The 24,240-nt window shown below is 44.0% G+C and overlaps 1 protein-coding gene across 2 annotated transcripts in view; it reads left to right on the top strand.

Moving 5' to 3' along the window:
* galnt16 (UDP-N-acetyl-alpha-D-galactosamine:polypeptide N-acetylgalactosaminyltransferase 16) overlaps positions 1-24,240 on the top strand; it is a 60,181-nt gene that overhangs the window by 14,590 nt on the left and 21,351 nt on the right. For both annotated transcript variants that reach the window (XR_006085299.1, XM_007893219.2), the window contains exons 2-5: positions 9,632-9,807; positions 19,769-19,867; positions 22,996-23,063; positions 23,684-23,749. Coding sequence is in view for 1 of the 2 variants with exons in the window: in XM_007893219.2 (XP_007891410.1) it covers positions 9,632-9,807; positions 19,769-19,867; positions 22,996-23,063; positions 23,684-23,749 (409 nt within the window). In the remaining variant the exon portion in view is untranslated. The remainder of the gene's footprint in view (positions 1-9,631; positions 9,808-19,768; positions 19,868-22,995; positions 23,064-23,683; positions 23,750-24,240) is intronic.

A 24,240-nucleotide genomic window follows, 5' to 3' on the forward strand; every position in this document is an offset into this window, starting at 1 on the left:
CCTGGATCAAAATATCCAGGTAGCTCTCCTCTTCCCTTATGCTGCGCAGTGTCTGCACCTCAAATTCCAGCTCAGCAACTCTGAGCTGAAGTTTCCTTAGTTGCAGACACTTGCTGCAAATGTAGCTGCAGCAGTTTTGGAGAATGAGGGCCAGGCAGTGTATCTCACCCTTTCTCCCCCCACGTTCTGTCCTCAGTAGTTCCCCCGCTGTGCCGGTCCCACCATGGGCAGGTGCCTGACACTATCAGCTTTTCTGCTGCCACCCTCTGGAACACCATCCCGGAATCCCTCCATCTCACCCCCTCCCTTACCTCCTTCAAGGCCTGTCTCAAGACTTTCCTCTTTGATTGTGCTTTCGGCCACCCTCCCACCCCACTACCTTCCACCTCTCTTGTTGATTTCAAATTCCAGCTTGGGTGCAGTGCCTTGGGACGTCCTTCCGACGTGAAAGTCACTATATAAATGCAATTTGTTGTCGTTGTTGCAGCCACTGGCCCCCACACAATCTGAGGGACTAGATGGCGTTTGTGCTCTCATGGGAAACATCACTTTGAAAAGGGGAATAACCGGATCAGTCATGAGTTTTCCAATTCCAATCAATGCACTTCGCAGCTCCAACAGTGAGCTTAGGTGTCGTGCCAACAAATTTATCCAAAACATTAATTATTGTCAGAGTTTGGCTGATTAACAGAAGAGAACTTTCACTTTTATAACACCTTCTCATGGCCCAAGGTGTCAAAGCGGTTCATAGGTAATTACCACTACGTAACTTTTTGTATTAGGAAAATGTGGCAGAATAAATCTCGAGGACACCTTCTCTCAGTACCATGGGAGAGACAGGTTTAATGTCTGATTAAACACATTGCTCTTCTAAGCTACAGTAGCCTTCCGGGACTGGAATTGATCTCAGAGCAATCAGACTCCCAGTCCCGATCGCTATCCAATGACCACCCCCTCCTTCTTGGGCATAAGATATTCTACGCAGTTCTGTGCTGATTAAAATTCTTGAGACAAAATTTAAGACCAGGTGGGATTCCAGGTCCCTCGTGCTTTGGGCGAACTCCAGGTAGTCTGAGTTGTGTTCCTTTGCTAATTCAGTTTGGAGGTGGGAACTGTTTCAAATGCGATGTCCCTGCCCAGAACCTGCCAACACTCACAGTCCAGGGTCATGTATGCAGAACGGTCATTCGCACAGGTTGGCGGAGAGCAGCTGACACCTGTGAACAACAGCAATGGCCAGGGGAGGGTCGGGCTCAGGGAGGAATTAACAACAACAACTTGGATTTATATAGTGCCCTCCACGCCAGACGGCATCTCAGAGCGCTTCACAGTAACGAATCCCGGGGCCGATCCAGGGGAAGGGGGAGGAAGGTGACCAAAGGCGCGGTCGAAAAGAAAGGTCTTCAGAAGGGACCTGAAAGTAGGAAGAGAGGGAGCGAGGCGAAGGGAGTGAGGAAGGGAATTCCAGAGCCTCGAGGCATAGTGGCTGAAGGCACGGCCTTACAGAGATTCCTACTACTTGTTTGTTTTCTTCCTCAAGGCATGAGTTAGGATTCCAAGAGCACACTAACCAATGCCGCTCTGCATCTCCCCAGAGGCTGCAAGGACAGATTGAGCTGCCTGATCAGACCTGACACTACTTTGATCAGTCTCTTCATCTGCCAGCTTTATTACCAGCTGCTGCCAGTCTCCCCAATAATGAGTGTGTTAGCAAAAGAACATAACGCAGACTGCCTGCAGCTGACTCAAAGCACCTGGGACTGGAATCCCACCTAGTCTTAGGCTTTGGGCTGCAGTCAAAGGAAGAAATCAAAGACAGAGATAGTGGAGAATCAGTGGCAAATGGAACCATTGCTGAGTGTGAGCAAGGCTGGGAGTAGCCCCTGACTCATTTTCCAATTCCCTCACTACCAGAGTGAGAGGCTCTGCATTAAGGGTTGGGGGAACAGGTGTAACAGAGACTTGCGAGCACACAGAGTGGGAGAGCCACCTCATTGGGCAGTTCACCCAAGTCAACGCTCCTTCTCCGTTCCCAATCCTTTTCCCCATGGTGTCCCACTCCTAGAACCTGCATTAGCATCATGTAAGATAGGAAGATAGGAACATATAAACACAGGAGTAAGTCATTCAGACCCTTGAGCCTGTTCTGCTATTCTATTAGATCATGGCTGATCGGTACCTCAATTCCAATTACCTGCCTTCATCACATATCCCTTGATACCCTTACATAGCAAAAATCTATCCACCTCAGTCTTGAAAATTTGAACGGATCCTTGAGAAGAGGTGATGCACTTCTATTTAGAAGCGTTTATGAAGTCAGGCTGGAGTCATTTGATGAAGGCAGCCTTTCTCTGTTCGATCATCACTCATTAACTCCTCCTCAGCCTGTTTTTAACTCAGAACGTTTTATTAACTGTAGGCAAAGAAGGAGCTAGACAACTGGCTCTGTTTTCCTGGGAGATTGTCCAGGATTGGGAGGGTATCGTTGCATACAGTTCTGGTCACTGTGACATTGGGGGGAGGACTGTCCAAGTTCTAGAGGTAGTACAGAGGGGAATAACCAGGTCGATCTTCCAGTGTTAGAGGGATGAAGCTAAGCCTCTTCAATCATGAAAGGAGACATGTCAGATTTTATAGAGGTGTATATAGTTTTATACTTTGGGATGCACTCGACAGAACAAGAGGACGCGGGTTTAGAGTTGCAAAAGGCAATTTTAGGGCAGATGGGGGTAAATATTTCTTTACCCGAGAGCAATTACCTGGAATAGGCTGCTAGAAAGGGTGGTTGAAACCAGGACACTGGACACCAGCCCTCCCCCACCCCAAATCCAGCTTTTCTCCAGCTAATGGGATGTTGCAGCTGGTGAGGGGTGTTACGAGACATGAAGTAAAGCAGGCGTAACAGTCAGTATGTTGAGTAAAGTGGGAGTTGGATGCCGTGCCAGAGCACACACACAAGAGACACACACACTGGCAGACATCAGCAAAGCGAGTTCTGGATGTATGAGGAGAATGCGTCTCAGCTCAGACCCCCCCCACCCCCACAAGAATATTTTCACCATCCGCCTACTCAAGACTCGAGCCCAGCACAAACACTCCATCAAGACCCCGACATTTCAGCACAATCCGGCTGCTGGAAAGTAACCCCAGAGCCTTAGTAGTCACACCTTATCTTTTCCAGTTCTATTTTTAAGCGAATAATAAAAAAACTTCTATGCATTAAAAAGTGGTCCAGATACTACCTAAGATATAAATTACAACTGTTTCCATTTAGAGTTTACCAGCTGTACTCATCTGGCCCCACAGCTGTCTCGTTCTAGGCGGGACATCCTCCCGACGTGAAAGCTGCTGTATACAGTAAATGCAATTTGGTTTTGTTGCGAAGTTCAAAGATTTAGCTTCTCAAGTTCTCTCTCACTTGTTTCCATCAAGTCTTGTTCTCCCATTTATCACTGTCCCATCTCCCTCTGTTTTCCTCTTATAACTTCTGTGTCTCTTTCTCTCTCTCTCACTCGGCTGCATTGGGTCTTTCTGTCCATTTTAAAATGCACACTTTATAGGTTCCCATTGGGTTTCAAGCCCAGAGCAGTGGAGGCAGTACTCAGCGTTAACAGGCATGTCAGTTGAATGTGGAATAGACACAATAATAATTGTAACAGTAGATTAGAACAATGAAATGTTATAGGGAAAGAACAGTGAAATGGTATTGGAGCAAGTAGTTGGAGTAGGGATAACAATAACAACAATAGTCCTTACGTTTGATATTTTACATTGGGAGGACGTCTCAAAGTGCTTCGTAGGATTTACTGAAAGTGTAGTGGCTGTATTTATTCCTGAAACTCAGGAATCAACGTGCAAGGAGAAAGAGGCTTTAACTAAAGACAGGTCAAAGTATACTGCCTTATGCTTTTTTAATGGTTTTCATTAAACCTCAGCCCAGTGGAGAACCCTGAAGCCCTGACGAAAATGATTTTGTAACAGCAATTTTTATATATTGTTAATAAGACCAAAACATATGACAGTGAAGTATTCCCATCTGTCTTCGATAAAGAAACTCTCGCTTTTATTCCTAAATGATGGATGAATCTCTTGGGCCAAAAAGGACTGGCTTTCTGAAGGCATTTCTGTCCAGAAATCATGTTGGTAAGATTTAGGGCCAGGATTTGGAATCATCCCATTTTCTCCCATTTTCATCTCAAAGCAGATTTTCCACACAAAAAAATGTCCCCCAAGACAATGTGAGCCAACACAGAATAACATTCTGTTCTAATGTATTTGTTATTCCAGATTCCTGACTGATTTTTATCTTCATTTTACGAACTTGTTTTACAAACAAGCCCTAAGCCTCATTACTCCTTTCACCATCGATCGGCGTTTTGGATAGTGTCAGTCAACGGGATCTAATAAGCAGTTTAAATTTAGTAATTCAGATATAGAAAAAATAATAATAATCCTTGCATTTGATATAGTGTCTTTCATGTCAGGAGGGCGTTAGGATGTCCTCCGACGTTAAAGGCGCAATACAAATGTAATTATTGTATTGTAGTGACTGTGTACTTTTTAGGCAAACACAGCAGCAAATTCACACACAGCAACGTCCCACAAACAGCCAGAAAGTGAATGACTACTGTATTTAGGGGATTGATGGCCAGGACACCGGGCAAACGCCTTCTTCAAATATTGCTGTAAATTCTTTAATCCCCCGACCATCTCACCAGAATGATGGCATCTCTGTCAGTGCAGCACCCCCCCCAGGAATTCATGAGCTCAAAGCCCTGATGTGGGGCTTGAACCCACAACCTGTAGAGTGTGAGTGTATTTGGTGTTTGCAGTTGGAGTAGCTTTCAGTGTATTGGGGCATAATCCCGCAGTGTACAGGGTAGAAAATCAGGGCACACTTGCATCTGTTGTGTAAAGTCAGTGCGTAATTATCCAACATCATAGCTGCAGGGCTGATGCTTTACTCTATGATGGGACTGTCTGTAGCACCAGGACCAGAATTCCATAGAGTAAGTGGAATCTTGAAGCGTATTGGTTAGAGCACTTGCCTCGCAAGCAAGAGGACCTGGGTTCAATTCCCAGCTGGGGAAAAACATTAGGCAAGTTTCCTTACGCCACATACGTCTGTTTACCTAGCAGTAAGTAGCAACCTGATTGATTGGCGGATCACTTTGTGGGGGTAATAATCCCTGGAAAATAAAAGTCAATCCAAGACTGTTCGTGGGACACTGCAGTGCTTTTTGCCAACAAAAAACACAGTCAATCTACTTTACAGTATATTCTGTGAAATGCTTTGAGACATCTCAGCGACATAATAAGCCACTATATCAAATGCAAGGATTATTATTATTAATTAGAGAATACATGTGTGCTATGGAAACTGTTACAGTGGGTTACATCAGTAATGCTGGTTAAGTGCCCAGAAGTTGTTTTTTGAATGAAGCATCAACACATACTGTCTGGCTGCTTGTGCTTCTCTGCATCTGTAATAGTTTCCTGGATCTTTTGGTTCGAAGAAAAAATAATTGGACAAAGGTCTTATTGCAACGTAGGCAATAATAATCCTGGCATCTGTTACGCAGAAAATCTGCTGATACTGATCGTAGCTGTTCATATCTAGTCAGTTCATATAAGCTTTGTTGAAGGTTGGAGTCACCTGTAATTTGAAGTTCAGTTCCATTCCTTTTTGTCTGACATGGGCAGAAACCCATTGCTATGCTAAACGAGTATCCAATCTGAGTTTCATACATGTATGGAAATTTCTGCTTGTGTGGGTTGGACTGCACACTGTCTCCCCAGAGGGTCGTAGTACGCTCGCATAATCCTGGAAAGTATAATGTTGGTAGGTTGACAAGACCCAAGGTTTGAAACCCCAGAGTGTACTTTGGGGTACTGCTAGAATTCAACCAGGTAAAACCATGCAGCTTGCCATTGTGAACTCTTTGGCTAGCTTCCTGCTTTTTGTCCATTTAGGTCTACCCTACTCATGTGGGCTTTAGCTTGCAGGGTTAACAGGAGCCGAGTTGGAAGAATCAAAGCTTACAGAAACTGGTCTGCTGCTCCAAGTCCTGTTGACAGGCCAGGTGGACTGGTCCCTCATCAACAATAACAGTACATATTGTGCCTGTCACATCGGATAATGTCTCAGAGCGCTTCATAGTGGTAGTACTATCAACAATACCTGGGAGTACTGCAGACCCATGACTCAGGAACTGGAATACTGATTCTGGGATCACCTCTCGACTGGTACATCCTGGGCTAGAGGAAAGGTGGACAGAAACTACTCTGATGTGTTTACTTCAGCACATTTCTCTGCAGTTTTAATCATTTCTCTGACCATGCCGGTCACGTCTCTTTGCAACAACTTTACATAACAAATGCAGTGACTAAGCTTTAGTGTTGAGGAAGCTGCTGCTGAAAGAATTTCCCTCTGAGGCTACAGAAAGCATTGAGTCAGGCCACAATAAGCCAGGGAGACAGAAACTGAGAAAGGAGGTCAGTGAGCATTTCTTTACACAGGGGGTTGTGAACATGTCGAATGTACTGCCCCAGGAATCAATAGGGACGTTTAAAAGAGATACAGTGGTAGAGAATGTTCCAAGGGACAGTGACACAAGCAATCTGAGTTTTTTTTGAGGGAATTTGGATGTGGGAGGGATGCAATAATAATTCTTGCATTTTTGATACAGCGCCTTATCACATCGTTGAGACGTCTCAAAGCGCTTTACAGAATATACTGTAAACTGAATTGACTGTATATTTTGTGCGCGAAATGTGGCAGCCAATTGTGCACAAAGTGTCCCACAAACAGTCGAGAATTGAGAGACCACATTTTTTTAAGGGATTATTACTCCCGGAAAGCGATCTGCCAATCGACTAACAACATACTGCTAGGTAAGCAGACGTGTGTGGAGTAAGAAAACTTGCTTAAGGTTTCACCCCAGCCGGGAATCAAAACCAGGTTCTCTCGTTTGCGAGGCGAGAGCTCTAACCAATATGCTATAGGATTCCAAACCAATAAGCACACCTTTCTTTACATTTGTAGCAGTAGATCTCTTAACATTCACCTCAATCACAAAGGAAATAGGACCTTGGTCTAAAAATGCGCTTGAAAAGGGGAACAATGGAGCTCTGGTGTCATCTTAGCTCAGTTGGTAGGGCTCTCGTCACTGAGTCAGGAGGTTGCAGGTTCAAGCTCTATGTCCTCTCGAAGTGAAAGTCGCTATGCAAATGTAATCTGTTAAAAAAAAGGCAAAATATTGCAGATGCTGGAAATCTGAAATAAAAACAGAAGTTGCTGGGAACACTCAGTTGCCTGATCTACTGAGTGTTCCCAGCGACTACTGTTTTCATTTGTAATTTGTTGTTGTTGGGACATTGAGCTATTTAACACTCCAATGCAGTGGCGTCCTACTGAAGTTAAATTGTGGTCGGGTCTGCTTGTTCAGGTGGACACTAAAGAGCTCATAATACTACTTGAAAAGAGAAGAGAGTTTCTCCTGGTGCCCTTGCCAACAATCATCCAGACAAAAGGCTGTTTGTGGGAAATTGCTTGTGCACATTGGCTGCGGCATTCACCTGCAAAATGCACAGAAACTACAATTTGCAGAAAATTCTGTGAAGCGCTGTAGGCACTATATGAAATGCAGGGATGATTATAATTCGGATTTGTTCACAATGTAGTACCTGATCTGTGTCTTTGTTATTGTTTATAGATTGCGATACACAACCCTAGCCTCTTGCAAAGCTTCTCTCTCTTATTTCAGTGAATTGAGTCGTTTCTAATAGCGGGAGATATGTTTGTCTGGTGATGCGCTCACTGTGTGGGAGAGTGAAATGGGTGGTGGAACTCAGACAGGAAAGTGTCCAGGATGCTGAGGAAAAACGATCAGCGAGAGAGGAAAATTTGACATATTTACGATGCGCTTATGCAAGAAAATATAGCATTGGTTTCAAAAACAAAATGATTTGTGCAATTACTGAAATTTACAAGAGGTTTAACTGTTTTATTGATGCTCTGGAAACAGTTTTGAAAATAAAGGACTCAGTTATATCGTTTTGGGTACCTGCCCACTCTCAAAACAGCCGAGATTGAGGGAGATATCTTCCAAGGCATTTTAACCTCACCCCCAAAGCAGCCGACATTCTCATCCATACTCCCGTCACCCCTCGCCTTGACCACTCCAAAGCCTTCCTCGCCGATCTCCCGAGCTCCATTACCCACAAACTACAACTGTTACAGAACCCCGCCGCCTATATTCTCACACTGACCTCTGTATCCCCAACACACGAGTATACGCCAGGCTCTACTGGCTCTCTACCACAGAACGGATCGATTCAAGATCCTCTCACACGTCTACAAATCCTTTCACGGCCTGGCACCTGCCTACCTCTCTGACCTGCTTTCTCCCCACTCCACCACCCACTGCCTCTGCTCGGCTGGCTCTGGTAGGGGGTTAGGAGGTCGGAGAGGTAGCGGGGAGCAAGACTGTGGAAGGCTTTGAAGGTGAAAACCAGGATCTTGAACTGTATCCTCTGTGTGATGGGAAGCCAGTGGAGTTGGGCAAGGATGGGGGTGATAGGGTCACGGAGCCGTGTGGGAGAGGATATTACAAGCCAAAATATGCCAAGGACAGACAATAAATCTGAACTAGACTTGACTTTATGCACGGAATGAATGCACAGGCCCCACCATGTAAGACTAAGATGTGCGTCAGTTAGTATTACATGCTTTAAGCTGCACACAGTCCTGTGATTGATGGATCTGAGCAACATTGGATCCATGTCTCTGGGCAAGCACAGAGAGCAGCTCAGCTGTACCTCCAGCAACTGTTTATTTTGCCCAAGACAAAATGAGGTCTACTTTGTGCTGACTGGCGTTTGCCTCGTTGTTGTTGCATTTAGCCACCCACCCTCCTCAACACACAGTAATGGGGCAAGGGTCAGAGCCTATCCATCAGGAAAACTTAGATCTCTGTCTCACCATTGGTAACCAAGCCTTCAGCAACTTCACCCTTTTGAACTCTCCCTCCACCACTGCGCCTCACCTCCCCTCTCTATCTGTTTTTATATCCTGCTTAATTGCCTACCTCTTTAACACCCCCCCACCCTTGCTTGGCATCCAATATTACTCCATGAAGCGTTCTGAGACATTGCCCTACATGCAGGACGAGATATAAATGCAGGGTGTTGTTGTCGGAAGGCTGTTTTTTGATCAGTGAACTGGAATCAGTCTGTCTCTCCTGAGCGTTATTTTGTTCTTTTTATTATTAAACCGGACAACAAATTTGTTGAATGCCTGACTAAAATTGTCGGGAGTTTGAGCTCACAGTCTCGGCTGACACTCCAATTCAGTACTGGGGGGAGCGCCCATCAGTGATGTGTGCTTTGTTGGCCAATAATTCTCCAGATAAATTGGTCATTAACTTCACGGCTGCTTGTGGGACAATGCTAAGCACAAATTGATTGCAACAGTTAAACAATATCAACACTTGACAGTAATTCCCTGTGAAGCGCTTTTTTTGTTGTTATAGCTGCTATAATATTATCTAACTCACATGGCACTGTCCCTGAGCCTACACCCCCCCGTTTCCCTAGATCGCTTGACCTTTCTCTTTTGACTCTTCTGTAGGTAACAAAGGCACCGTGGCTGGACGACCACAAGTTAAAGGCATTTGACGAGCAGGCTTATCTGGCCAGGAAGCAACTCAATCCTGGCGCCGATCCCTATGGGAATCATGCCTTCAACCAGCAGGAGAGTGACAAGCTGGCCAGCGACCGACCCATTCGCGACACAAGGCACTACAGGTAACGAATGGCAGGTGCACCATCAAGCCAATAAGAGGGTAAAATGGTACTCTACCTCTCCCCCAATTAAAAAATAGCCAATGTCATGTCTACATTGTTGGCCTACAAAATATGATCACTACTTTACAGTATATCCTGTGACGTACTCTGAGACAATGTCTTGTCATGAAAGGCTCCATATCAAACGTGAGGATTACTATTGTGATAATGAGATGAAGCTCCACCAACAGATCAGGTTTCACATACAGTGTACTAAGGTTTCAGTTTGGTGCAGTTGGTAGCATGCTTGCCTTTGGTTCAGAAAGGCAAGCCGTCAGAGTCCTGTGCAGTGATGAGGGAGTGCTGTGTTGTCAGAATGAGACTTTAAACCAAGTCTGCCTATAGAGATGGACATTAAAGATCCCACAGATCTATTCCGAAAGAGAAGGGAGTTTCTCCCGATGTCATGGCCAACAAATATAATTGGTCATTCACTTCATGGCTGTTTGTGGGACATTGCTGTGTGCAAATTGACTGCTGTTTCTGCCTGAAAAATACACTCCCTGTGTGCAGTAGATGATTCAACATTCAAATAGTAGCTGCACCTTACAAAGGATCCTGTAAAGTGCTTTGAGACGGCCTCATGACGTGAAAGGCAACAGCAAATGCAAGGATTATCATTTAATGAGTGCAGCGTCCTGGTCTCAACTACCTTTCCCGGCAATCTGCTCCAATCTTTACCCCTGGGTAAGAATCAGCTCTTAATTGCGGTAATGAAACAGAGCACTGAATCCCATTTCACTTTCACAGTTTTGACAGCTGTTCCGAGGGAAAAGATTTTTGTGGCTTCCTGTCAGATTACTGTTCTGCGTCATCACTCCCCAGGTGCGGTGGATGATTCAACATTCAAATGCTGAATTTAAGCCCTGAAATAATCAAAACCCTGGGCACATAATGTCCAGAATTTCATTTGCTTTTATTACATGAACATTAATTGGATCAATAAAGGAGAGAGAGAGCAGAGGCAGTAACTGCCTTATTCATTAAAAAAAATCCCCCTGAGCTTCATTAATTTTATTTTTCTGTCTTCCAAGCATGTTGTGATGTTCTTGAGCAAATAAAACATGAAATTTTTCCTGTATAATATTTCCCATCAGATCACAGACTGTTTACAGCACAGCGAATCGTGCATATTTTACACAGAGGATTATTAGGAAGTGCAAAGCTTCAGCTAGGACTTTGAATCAGAATCTTTATCAGAATCTTTTGTAAGAGGGGAATAAGACAAGCCTTTCATTTCTTTAATGTAATTCCAATTCATGGGCCACTGGCACGAGTATTGGGGAAGATGGGAGCTTTTCCAAAGGAATGGGCTCCACCTAAATAGGGCTGGGACAAATGTCCTGGCTACGCGAATAAATAGGGAGGTAGAAAGGGCTCTAAATTGCTAAGGGGGGGGGGGAGGTAAAAACATAGTAAAGTATAGTCCACCACAGTTAAACTTGAGATCAACAAAAGCAAGAGAGCAGATTAACAAGGGAGAAGAGCAAAGTGTGTCAAGCAGGGAAAGGAAGTACAGTGATAGAGTGCTGGTGAATAGGGTTAATAGCCAGAAGTCAGAATTAAGGTGCTATATCTGAATGCACGAAGCATTCGTAACAAGATAGATGAATTAGTTGCACAAATAGAGACAAACCGGTATGATCTAGTAGCCATCACCGAGACATGGTTACAGGGTGATCAGGGATGGGAACTGAATATTCCCGGCTACGTGGTATATAGGAAAGATAGGCGATGTGGTAAACGAGGAGGGGGAGTGGCCCTGCTAATAAAGGATGGGATAAAAACAGTAGAGAGGAAAGATTTTAAATCTGAAAAGCAAGATGTAGAGTCAGTATGGGTAGAGATACGTAACTTCAAGGGGCAGAAAACTATAGTGGGAGTAGTTTATAGACCCCCAAACAGTGGTCAAAGTATCGCTCAAGGTATAAATCAAGAGATTAGTGGAGCATGTAGCAAAGGAAAGACACTAATTGTGGGTGATTTTAACCTGCACATAGACTGGGACAACCAAATTGGGAAAGGTAACATAGAAGAGGAGTTTATAGAATGTATTAGAGATAATTTTCTAGATCAATATGCTGAGGAGCCGACCAGGGAACAAGCCATATTAGACCTTGTTTTGTGTAATGAAACTGGAACTTAAGGCTCCTCTAGGGCAAAGCGATCATAATATGATGGAATTTAGCGTTAAGTTAGAGAGGGAAGTAGTTAAGTCTGAAGCAAAAGTCTTCAATTTAAATCGAGCCAACTTTGCTGGTATGAGAGAGGATTTAGCCAGAATAAACTGGGAGACTAAACTTAAAGATTTGACGGTAGACCAGCAATGGCAGACATTCAAGGAGATAGTGCAAAATTCCCAACGAGCACATATTCCTTTGAGGAATAAGAATGCCATGGGAAAGGTGGTGCAGCCATGGCTAACTAGAGCAGTTAGGGAAAGTATCAAATCAAAAGAAAAAGCCTATAAAACAGCGAAGATGAGTAGTAAACCCGAGGATTGGGAGAACTTTAGGGAACAACAGAGGAGGACCAAAAAATTGATCAAGAGGGAGAAAATAGATTACGAGGGCAAACTAGCAAAGAACATAAAAACAGACTCCAAGAGTTTTTACAAATATATAAAGAGGAAAAGGCTAGCGAGGGTGAATGTGGGTCCATTACAGGCAGAGACCGGAGGAATTATAATAGGGGACAAAGACATGGCAGAGTCATTAAACAAGTATTTTTCTACAGTCTTCACCGTAGAAGACACTGGAAACATACCAAAAATAGAGGACCAAGAAGACAATGTTAGCGAGCAACTTAGGGAGATTAACATTAGTAAAGAGATGGTTCTAGGTAAATTGTCGGGTCTTAAAACCGATAAATCCCCTGGACCGGATGGCCTGCATCCGAGAGTTTTAAAGGAGGTGGCTACTGAGATAGTGGATGGCATGTCTATAATCTTCCAAAAGTCTGTGGATACTGGAAAAGTTCCCATTGATTGGAAGATTGCAAACGTAACTCCACTATTTAAGAAGGGTGGGAGAGAAAATAGGGAAAACTATAGACCAGTTAGTTTGACGTCAGTTGTAGGGAAAATTCTTGAGTCCTTAATAAAAGACGTAGTTATGGGATACCTGGAAGACCATAAAAAGATTAGGCAGAGTCAACATGGCTTTACAAAAGGGAAGTCATGCTTGACTAACCTTTTAGAATTTTTTGAGGATGTATCCAGCAGGTTGGATAAGGGGGAACCAGTAGATGTGGTATATTTGGATTTTAGGAAGGCATTTGACAAGGTGCCACACAAAAGGCTGTTACTCAAGATCAAGGCCCACGGGATTAATGGGAAAATATTAACATGGATAGAAGAGTGGCTATCGGGTAGAAAGCAGAGAGTAGTGATAAACGGATCATTCTCGAATTGGCAGGATGTAACTAGTGGAGTGCCACAAGGATCAGTGCTTGGGCCTCAGCTATTTACCATTTACATCAATGATCTGGACGAGGACATTGAATGTAATGTGTCTAAATTCGCGGATGATACTAAACTAGGTAGCAGAGTGAGCTCTCAGGATGATGCAAAAAGATTGCAACAAGATATAGATAGGCTCGGGGAGTGGGCAAGTAGGTGGCAGATGGAATTCAATGTTAGCAAGTGTGAAATTATTCACCTAGGTAGCAAGAATAAAAGAACAGATTATTTTCTGGAAGGGGAGAAGTTAGATAGTGTTAGTATTCAAAGGGATTTGGGTGTCCTTGTACACCAGTCCCAAAAAGTTAGTTTGCAGGTGCAGCAAGCAACTAAGAAGGCGAACGGCATGTTAGCGTTCATTTCGAAAGGTTTAGAATATAAGAGTAGGGAAGTCTTGCTGCAACTGTATAGGGCTTTGGTGAGACCGCACCTAGAGTATTGTGTGCAGTTTTGGTCTCCTTATTTAAAAAAGGACATACTTGCCCTAGAGGGGGTGCAGCGTAGATTCACTCGGTTAGTTCCTGGGATGAGGGGACTGACCTATGAGGATAGGCTGAATAAACTAGGGCTGTATTCTCTAGAGTACAGAAGAATTAGGGGGATCTTATTGAAACTTATAAGATTCTTAAAGGGCTGATAAAGTAGACACTGAGGGACTGTTTCCCCTGGTAGGAGAATCTATAACCAGGGGTCACAGTCTTAAAATTAAGGGTCAGCCTCTTAGAACAGAGTTGAGGAAACATTTCTTCACTCAGAGGGTAGTGAACTTATGGAATTCACTACCCCAGAAGGCTGTAGATGCTCAGTCCTTGAACATTTTCAAGGCTGAGACTGATAGATTCTTGAAAAATAGAGGGATTAGGGGATATGGGGATAGGGCAGGTAATCAGAGTTAGGTGAGAAGATCAGCCATGATCTTATTGAATGGCGGAGCAGGCACGAAGGGCCGAACGGCCTACTCCTACTCCTAATTCTTATGTTCTTATGTAAAGTGTACTGACTATTTTATAGGCGATAGAAGCAGTCATTTTGCGCATAGCAATGTCCCACAAACAGCCAGGTAATTTTACACAAGTTATAAACGTTGTACTGTGGCCTTAATATTTGATGGACATGTTCTCCTCTCCCCCTCCCACTACAAAACCGGTGGGGGGGGCAACGTCAATTTGTCTTTGTATTTTTTTACCATACCTTATCCTAGATGCGGACATTCAAGCCGCAATCATTTGGCCTCTGGCGACGCCAGTGGTGGTGTAGGAAGTTTTAGAACTAATACAAAACAATTCACCTTGGAATTTGTCACTATCTTTCCATTTTTCAGCTGAGGACACAAACACACACAGCTCAGGATAAGGGGACCGAATGTCAATTCAATTAAATGCAAATTATTGCATGGAAACTCCATGGATGGGATAAAATTCCCCAAGCGGGCCACTGCTGGAACAGATCTAGGAGTGTTAATTGAAAAAAAATTAAAGTGAAAAATTAAATTAAAAAAACAATAATTGACTCATCGCTCATCATGTCAAAACAATGTAAAGGCAGAAATAAACAAGGCAAACGGAATGCTGGGCTATACTGCTAAATTAGATGAGATCAGATCTTCAGATGTCAAGCTCAAGCTATACCTGGTCAGATTGCATACAAGTCTGGTCACCACAACATAAGGGGGCTGACCAAGTCCTAGAAGCAGTGCAGAGGAGAGCAATGGGGATGATCCCCAATGCTAGGCAAGCAAGGTCTCTTCATTTTTGTTCATTAATAATAATAATCCTTGCATTTGATATAGTGCCTTATCAAGTCATTGAGACATCTCAAAGCGCTTCATAGAATATATTGTAATGGAGATTGAATGTATATTTTATGGGCGAAACACGGCAGTCAATTGCGCACAGCAGTGCCCCACAAATGGTTTTGGATTGAACGAACATTCTTTCTGGAGGGATTATTACCCCTTATCATTATGTTTACAACAGAATTATCATTAAAACAGAATTATCATTCTGTTTCAGAGGGGATTTATAGAGGTGTATAAAATTTTAAGTGTGTTTGTGAAAGTAAACCCAGAACAATACTCTCGGTTACACCAAGGCAATTGATCAAGAGAACATGCTTTCAGGGTTGAAAACGGCAATATCAGGAGACACTAGGAAGTATTTATAATAATCCTTGCATTTGATATAGCGCTTTTCACGTCGGGAGGACGTCCCAAAGCGCTTCACAGAACACACTGTAAAGTGAATTGACTGTATATTTGTGGGCGAACGCGGCAGCCAATTGCGCACAGCAATGTCCCACAAACAGTAGTAGATTGAAAATGACCAATTTAATTATTGTTTTTGGTTTTTGGAGGGATTATTATTAGGCGTGTGGAGTAAGGAAACTTGCCCAAGGTTTCGCCCTGACCTGCCTGGAATTGAACTCAGGTCTCTCACTTGCAAAGCGAGTGCTCTAACCGCTGAGCTACAGGACTCCTATTTCCAGAGGGTAACTGACAACTGGAGGAGGGCATCAGGAATGATGATTGAAGCAGACGTATTTAACAAGCAGCTTGATGCTGTGATGAAGGACAATAGAGTGGGCATGTGGAAAGATGAGATCACATGAATTGAAGGGCTTTTTCATCTAAACTTCTCTTGTGATCTTCTGAATGTCTGATAACCTGTTTGCCTGCATAACACACAATTTACACCTTGCACTTCACACTGAATCTTATGAAACGCTTTGAGATGTCCTCCTGACACGAAAGGTGCTATATTAAATGCAAGGATTTATGATTATCAGGGCGAAACCTTGGGCAAGTTTCCTTACTCCACACGTCTGATAATAATCCCTCAAGAAAAATAAACAATAATAAATTGGTCACTTCAATCCACGACTGTTTGTGGGACACTGCTGTGCGCAACTGGTCACCGCGTTTCGCCCAGAAAAATCTAGTCAATTCACTTTACATTATATTCTGTGAACTGCTTTGAGACGTCTAGAAGAAAAGCGCTATATCAAATGCAAGGATTATTTTTATTTTTTATTATTATAATTGCTGTTCAATCCCTGGATCAACTGGGCGAGCATTTCGAAGGGTGTCAGAGAAATGCTAGTACCTCAACCACAACTGTCTGTCTTAACATGTGATTGATTCCTGTACGTTCACTTTCTCTCTTCCCAATCTTACCAAATAAACATCACATAACCATCATTCCTCCACACACGCCCATTGATATCCCGGCCTAAAAGTGATTGATCAGTCTGATCACCATCGGTTTTTCACACCAGCCCAGCTCGAGACCTCTGAGACTACACGCCTTTTTTATTGTAGCCCAGTAAAGTGGTATTGTGAAATCTAATCCAGGTTTTCACGTTGATGTGAGGAATCGCATTCAGCTCATGAATCTCGAGCAAAGATCAACCCGCGGGTCGTCTGCCATCCCGGCAACGGCAAGCTACTTAGCGCCGTTGCCTGGAGACGCTCAAATCGCCATGGTGACCGTCCCCTGGTGATGAATGACGTGCCATTCAGTGAACGAAGCAGCCGTCAGTCATGCAATGTTATCCCCCTCGGGGCTTCCCTGCGATGGTCCAGTGAGTTCGTGCAGTGAGCAGCTGAGCCGTACAGATCGGGAGGGTTTCATGGCTTAGGCTGAGTTACCTGATCTCAGCTGGGGCAGCAGAAGGGGATTTACAATGCACCTCCAGGGCATTGTTAATGACAGATCAGCCAGCGTGGCTCATCAGCAGGACTTGGAGAAGTAGAGCAGTCACTGCGGGCTGGGATTCTTCTCACTTGGTGCCTGTATCATCCCGTAAACCAAAGCCCTAATAGGTAGGATGGTCCTAACTGAACAAGCAGCAGAAAGCTAGTTGGTGTTTACAAAAACAAACTAAATTCCAGTCGTACCATGACACACAATCTGGAATCCCCAAGCCTTGGTTCTTGCCAACCTGCACCAAAACTCTATGGGATTCAGTGAGCAGGGTGAGATCCATTCCAGACATCCGTGTCTGCCTTACTCAGTTTCATGTTTCAAGTCTCACGTTGGAATTCGGAATTCATATAGTTCACACTCTTAAATACAGTACTTCCATTGATGGAAGTGGCGTCCTTTGGATGAAATGTTTAACCGAGGTCCCATGTGCCTGTCTAGGTGGACGTTGGCAGGATTCGAAAAGAGAATGGGAATTGCTCTTGGTGTTCTGGACAACAATCCGCCAAATATAATTGCTCACTCACCCCTAAATCAGATACCTGGCAGACTTTAAAAAAACAAATGAACTCAGTGTCCTGGGTTGAGGAGAGGTGCAATAGGAGCTGATAGTTCAGGTCATCTGGTACTCACATTCACCTGCCGTCACTGCCTTTTACTGTAAGATCCTGTGAAGCGTTTTGAGATGGGATATGGGACTAGGGATAGGGTCTGAATGTCTGATCTACTGCTTGCTGGAGGGATAACCTATTTGCCTACATAATACACAATTTACACCTTGCTCTTTACAGTGAATCCTGTGAAGCGCTTTGAGATGTCCTCCCGACACGAAAAGTCCTATATCAAATGCAAGGATTATTTTTATTTGGTCAGCTGAGTGTCTGACACATGGAGAAACCCATCACCATGCTTAACAGTATTCAAACCATTTTTCCTAAACAATGGCAATCCCAGAGATGGATTGTTGGAGGGTCGGAGCCTGCTTAGCTAATTCTGGAAAGTATTACAACAGCAACAATTTGCATTTATGTAGCGCCCTTCACCCCGGAGTCTGGAGTGTTTAACAGTTGCGGAGTCTGACCCTGAGCCAGAGGGAGATGGAGGGGGGAAGTCAGCATAAGCACAATCATCAAGGAAGGTCTTTAGGAGAAAAGGCCATTTAGTATATGAAAGCCCACTCCTCCACACACCTTGGCTGCCCCATTGGAGGCTTCACCTTACCCACTAACTCAGTTCTGCTTAGTTAATGCCTAATGTTAATAAGTGTTCCATCCCTATGTCTCCACTATTGAAACTGGAGCTCTTCCCTCCCAATCCCTGGAGCATGTAAAAGTGTCCCATGGAGTATTTGTGTGATTTATTTAGCACCTGATCCTATATTCGTCCCAATACAAGTTTCAAGTAGATGCGTATCCAGCTCTTTGTGGGAGAAGCTACCGCAGTGTGAACTGACATTAATAAGCGTTTTGTGTGCAATGAGTTTTAGATTGAGAGGAGGGAATGAACAGCTGGATTGCTCAATTAAGCAATCTAGCACTAAATTGCAGTGGTTGGGGCACATGGCTCGCAAGCAAGAGGACCCAAGTTCAATTCCCGGGTGGGGTGAAATCTTAGGCATGTTTCCTTACTCCACATGCCTTTGTTCAGCGCCTTGGGACGTCCTCCCGACGTGAAAGGCGCTACACTCTTGTTTTTGTTGCTGTTTACCTAGCAGTAAGAAGAAACCCGTTTGTTAGTCGATTGGCGGATCGCTTTCCGGGGGTAATGATCCCTCCAAAAAAAATGATCACTTAATCCACCACTGTTTGTGGGACACTGTTGTGCTCAATTGGATGTCGTGTTTCACCCACAAAATACAATATATTCTGTGAAGTGCTTTGAGATGTCTCAACAATGTGATAATCCGCTAGATCTAATGCAAGGATTATTATTAAATCAGTAAGGCCACTGTGTGAGGTGATGGGGAAACAAAGATCACACTGATCCAGAGGGGCTATGGTACATTGCAGGGGAGGAGTGGAGGGAGTTTCATGTTACGTTAAGGATCGGTGACCTAATCCGAAAACACGGCATGTTTACAAAACAGATTCCATCAGAGCAGGGGGGCTGATCGATTCCCATTGTAAAGACTTAGCAAAAAAGATCAACTATCTTTATTGATCGGTGTACATCAGGTCTTATCACTCCCTCATCAAAGCTCCATAGACACTTGGCCTCTGTTGTAAGGACAAAGGTTACTGACTAGTCACCATCTAATGGAACATCTGGGTTTACTTAGAAGCTTGTTAGGGTGAAAGGGGCCAGATTTTTTTGTTTGAGTAAAAGCATGAGGTGAGGGAAGTTTAAATTGCAGCATTTAGTGACAGGATTAAGTTTCTTATCAACTGAGCGAATAAAGTATAGAGCCTGCTTCCACCCTCTCCCCACTCCTCCCCACCTCCCCCAACAAAGCCTGAAAGCCCACCCAGTCTTTTAGACCATTTTGTCTTAAGAGTTAAGATCGCTCAGAATTGCGTTAAATTTTTACTTCCAGACTTAACTCGCCTACAAAATGCACAGTCCCTCCGCCTCGCCCCCTGCCTTGCCTCCTTCAAGACCCACTTCAAGACCCTCCGCTTCGACCGTGCCTTGGGTCACCCTCCTATCCCTACCCTCACCGCCCTCCACGGATCAGGTGCAGGTCCCTGACTGTCCAGCGACTTAGGATGTCCTCCTGACGAGAAAGGTGCTATGCAAATGTAATTTGTTGTTGTTGTTACAGATGTGCTTCTGTTCAATACAATAAGGACTTTCTATCAACCAGCATCATCATCACATTCCACAACGAGGCTCGCTCCACTTTACTCCGCACAGTGAAGAGGTGAGTTCCGTTCCCTCCCCCCGCGTCTCTGAGTCACCGACATATGTGTCCTCAGTCTCAGCAACGAATAGCCTACTGCTGTGTTGAGAATATCATCCAGAGCTCTGCAGCCTGCATTTTCTCCCACACAACCCCATCACTCTGTTCCTCGCCAGCTCCCTATTCTCCAATGGATCGAATTTCATCTAATTATTTTTACATTCAAATGCACTCCCTCCTCTCAAACCCAGGCCTGCTTCGTAAGTTCCTCACCCTCTGACCCAGCATCAGTGGGCTAGCTTTCAGCAACCCCTTTAATATTATTTTTCCTGATGCGTTTTCCTTTAAAATTGCTAATATGACCTTGGCTTCAGCAGCCACTTGCGGTGTGGCTTACCACATGCTAACCTTTAATATCCTTCCCCAAGTAATCCTATTCCCTTTTAAATGCTGTTATTGGACTCTTGCCTTCCACAACCATTTGTGGCAAAAGCCATTTGTACCCTAACAACTCCTGGTGTTGAAAGAAATCTTCTAACTTCACGCTTCCTTTTTTTTGGTCAGCTGGGTGTCTGACACATGCGGAAACCATTCACCATGCTTAAGAGTATCAGAACCAAACTGAGAACTCCATGCATCCCACCTACACAAGTTCCAGAGATAGATTGTTAGAATGGAATGCACACGCTTTCTGGAGGGATGCATCCTGCTTACCTAATTCCGGAGAGTATTAGGCACAGGTTGGCAAGAGCCAAAGCATGGGGACACCAGAGTGTGCACTGGGGTAACTGCTGGAGTCTAACCAGCTAAAACCGCATAGCTTGCCAATTATATCGCTGGTAGCTTCTTTCTCCTGTTGATAATGCTTCACTGATTCCCTCTTGAGCCACTTAACTTATAACTACTAGGTTTGTAGAGATGCTGCCATTCATATCGTTGCATCTTCCATTTGCAAATAAATAGAACTTTGCTGAAGGGGGTAGAGTCCCTTTAAATAGTGGTTAAAAAAAAGAACCTCTGATCCGTGACTTCTCCTTCCCCCAACGCCCTCACCCCACCCCTTCACCTCGATCAGCGCCACATGTCCAAACAATTTCTAAACATATTAAACATGAGAGAGCAGGAAATGACTGTAACATGCTAGTTACGGTATCAACTCTGGCACTAGACTCCAGACTCTCGCTTAACACTCCATAATATTGTGTTAGACCTTTATCTGAAAACTTCACCAACCTTTCAAAGAGTTCTATTATTAAGAGATGGCTGCTATTAGCCATGGGAGCTAATGATTGCCAGTTTTCTAAATGTTAGATCAAAGTAGTCTGGTTAGAGCAGATGCCTGTTCACCACAGGTCCTTGTACTGAGCACAACATTACATTTAAAATAAAATCACATTAACCACAGGGAGAAACGTGTGCACATTCAAGGTGAGGGTCGTTAGTACTGAGAATGGAACACTTTCCCACATACTCGTGTTGTGGATACACATGTGCTGAAGTCACTGCACAGCAGAGTCTGCTTCCCACTGGCATTGTCTGCCCACATCTCCTGCTACGTAAAGTCTATTTCAGTAAATGCTGCCAAGCATAGTGACTGCTTTTGTGACACAAACGTGACAGCCCTTTTGCACATAAAAGGTCATAAACAGCCACGTGAAGCACTTTGCGACATTCTCCCAAAGAGAAATGCGCTATATAAATTTAAATTGGGTTGTCCTGAGTTGAATGACCACAATTCGCCTACAAATACAGTCACTTCATCTACGGGCTGGTGGCCAGGACAGTGGGAGAAACTTCCTTCTCTTTTCAAATAGTGTCACAGGATCTTTAAAGTCCATCTGAACAGGCAGGATGGGAGTTTGGTTGAAAGTCACATCTGAAGGATGGCGCCTCTGACAATGCAGTGCTTCCCCCAGCACTGCACTGGAGTGTCAATCTAGACTATGAGCTCAAAGTCCCATCATTGCCTTTCGGCTTGATGCTAGAATTATTTTTAATAAAAATGTCAAAATGTGAAAAACTCAAGAGACAAGCGTTTCCAGACATCCTAGTTGCTCAAAGACATCAGTCATCCCCAGTATTAGGTTTCTGGCTCAATCCCTTGCTCTCCAGAATAACTGAGTTGTTATAAAACAGCTGCACTTCTTCCAAATAAACCCTAAGCTTGGAAACTTGTTCCATGGGAACCACATGAGGAGGAATCAGGTACCAATGAGATCCAAGTAGGTCAATGCATTGTGCCAACAGAGCACCTGGTCATCGCATTCTTTAGAAGAAGTGAGTCATTTGAATGTTTTTTTTAATATACATGGAGAAACCAAAGCTTTGGTTACAGGACACCACCAAGGCTGAGTAGAGAAGAGACAGATCAAAGAAGTGGTATTTTGGAGAAATTGGGGATTAAAATCCTGTGGATTGTGGAGGAGGAAGAGAAGACAGAAGAACAAAAAGAATTTCACAGTTGGGGAGCACTGGGAAGGAATGAGTTAGGTTTTACACACAGTAACCTTACAGGGAGAGTGAATTACAATGATAATTTACATTTATACTTCATGTTCATGTAGGAATTTTACAAACAGCTTTACAAAGACAAAGTAAGAGCCTGAGCTGCAAGGGAGACGGGGTTGTGGGGGGGAGTAGGGAGGAGGATGGGTGGCTGTGTGGTAAAGTCAAAGAAATAGGCCATCAAATAGGTTTTTGAGGAAGGGGTGAGGCTGAGGGAGGTGGGCAGAGAGTTTCAGAGGGTGGGGCAACGTGGCTGAAAGGTCAGTCACAGATGGTGGGGTGGAGCATGTGTGTGTGGGTGGGGGGGCATGAGGCAGGAGGAAAGCGGTCAGAACCTGGATGAAAGGTTTGAAGAAGAGTTGAGAGCCGAACAAAATGCAGAAGTTCTGCATAGCCTGGCTATACAAGTTGGAGTGGGTGACGGGTTGGTCAGTGACTGTCGTTGGTGGCCTATTTGGAGCTGAGAGGAACCAGGGAAGAAAGTTGCAAAAGAAAAGTGGAAGCTCGGATAAAGGTTAACTGCAGGTCATGGTAACATCTGGTTTTAGCAGGCGAGAATGAAAGGATTTGTGTTTCTGTAATGTGCTGGGAATGGCCTGATAAATTGTCACATCTAATCTCCTTCTGTCTCATTTTTCTTTTAGCATTCTCAACCGCAGTCCTCCCAGTTTAGTCCAGGAAATCATCCTCGTTGATGACTTCAGCACAGACCGTGAGTTAATTTGTTCAGCATCATCCCAATTGTGTTACAAACTGGATCCCCACTTATTAAGGGGCCCTTTAGCACCCTGGGACAGTACATGAGTGAGGCACACTATATAAATGCAAGTTGTTGTTGCAAAATGCAGAGCTGCCATTGTGGGAGGCAAAACCAGTGACTGGATGGATTAGGAGAGAGAGGATGAGATAGATCGACACATAGTGGTTAGGTGACACGAGGCGTGTGAATTTAATAATAATAAAATAACAATAATAATCGTCCTTGCATTTAATATAGACATCTCAAAGCTCTTCACAGTGTAAAGTGGATTGACTGTATTTAATGGGCAAAATGAGGCAGCCAGTTTGCACACGGTAGTGTCCCATAAACAGCCATTGAGTGATTGACCAATTTTATTTGGGGGATTGTTGGCCAAGTTGATCAGAGATTAAATGTAACAGGGATCAGTAGGCAGATGGTATTGGAGCAATAGTTGTAAGAGGGATCCAGCTTACATCCATAGCTTACTGTGCTGAGATTTTTCTGACTGAAATGTGACCCATTCACTGAGACGAGTGCGAAGTGGTGCAAGGGGGAGGATAGTAACCTGTTGCCATTTGTTTCTCTTTCAGCGGAGGACTGTCAACTTTTGACCAAGATTCCCAAAATAAAGTGTTTAAGGAACACGAGACGGGAAGGTAGGTTGGGATTCCTCAAAGCTCATGTTTCCCTTTTCCTCTCTCAGAGCAGGTGTTGTAAAATGATGTTGATACCCATCAATTACTAATTACAATAAATACTATTCGGTCCCTTTCACATTTCAAAGCTCTTTCCCGGAGATGAAGAGAAACTGAACAAGTTGGGAATAGATGGAATAGGAGGGAAGTGAAGAGGTAGGTTTTGAGAAAGATTTTGAAGGCATTGAAAGAAGGAGTGCGGACGGAGGGAATTTTTTGAGTGAGATCCAGGAAGAGGGAGCATTGAGGCTGAAAGCTCTCCGACTCTCCCTCACCATTTTCAAAGCCCACCTCAAGACTCGCCTCTTTTGGTCATCTTCCCCCCCCCAACTCTCTTCAGCCCCACATGCTTGGCTTAGTTGCCCAGAAAGCTGTGTAAAGTGTTTTGAGACGTCCTCCTGACTTGAAAGGTGCATATATATATGTATATATGTATGTAGTATTACACTCCT

Source organism: Callorhinchus milii, unplaced genomic scaffold (genome assembly GCF_018977255.1).
Source record: "Callorhinchus milii isolate IMCB2004 unplaced genomic scaffold, IMCB_Cmil_1.0 Scaffold9, whole genome shotgun sequence".
In the NCBI taxonomy this organism is placed as follows: Eukaryota; Metazoa; Chordata; class Chondrichthyes; order Chimaeriformes; family Callorhinchidae; genus Callorhinchus; species Callorhinchus milii.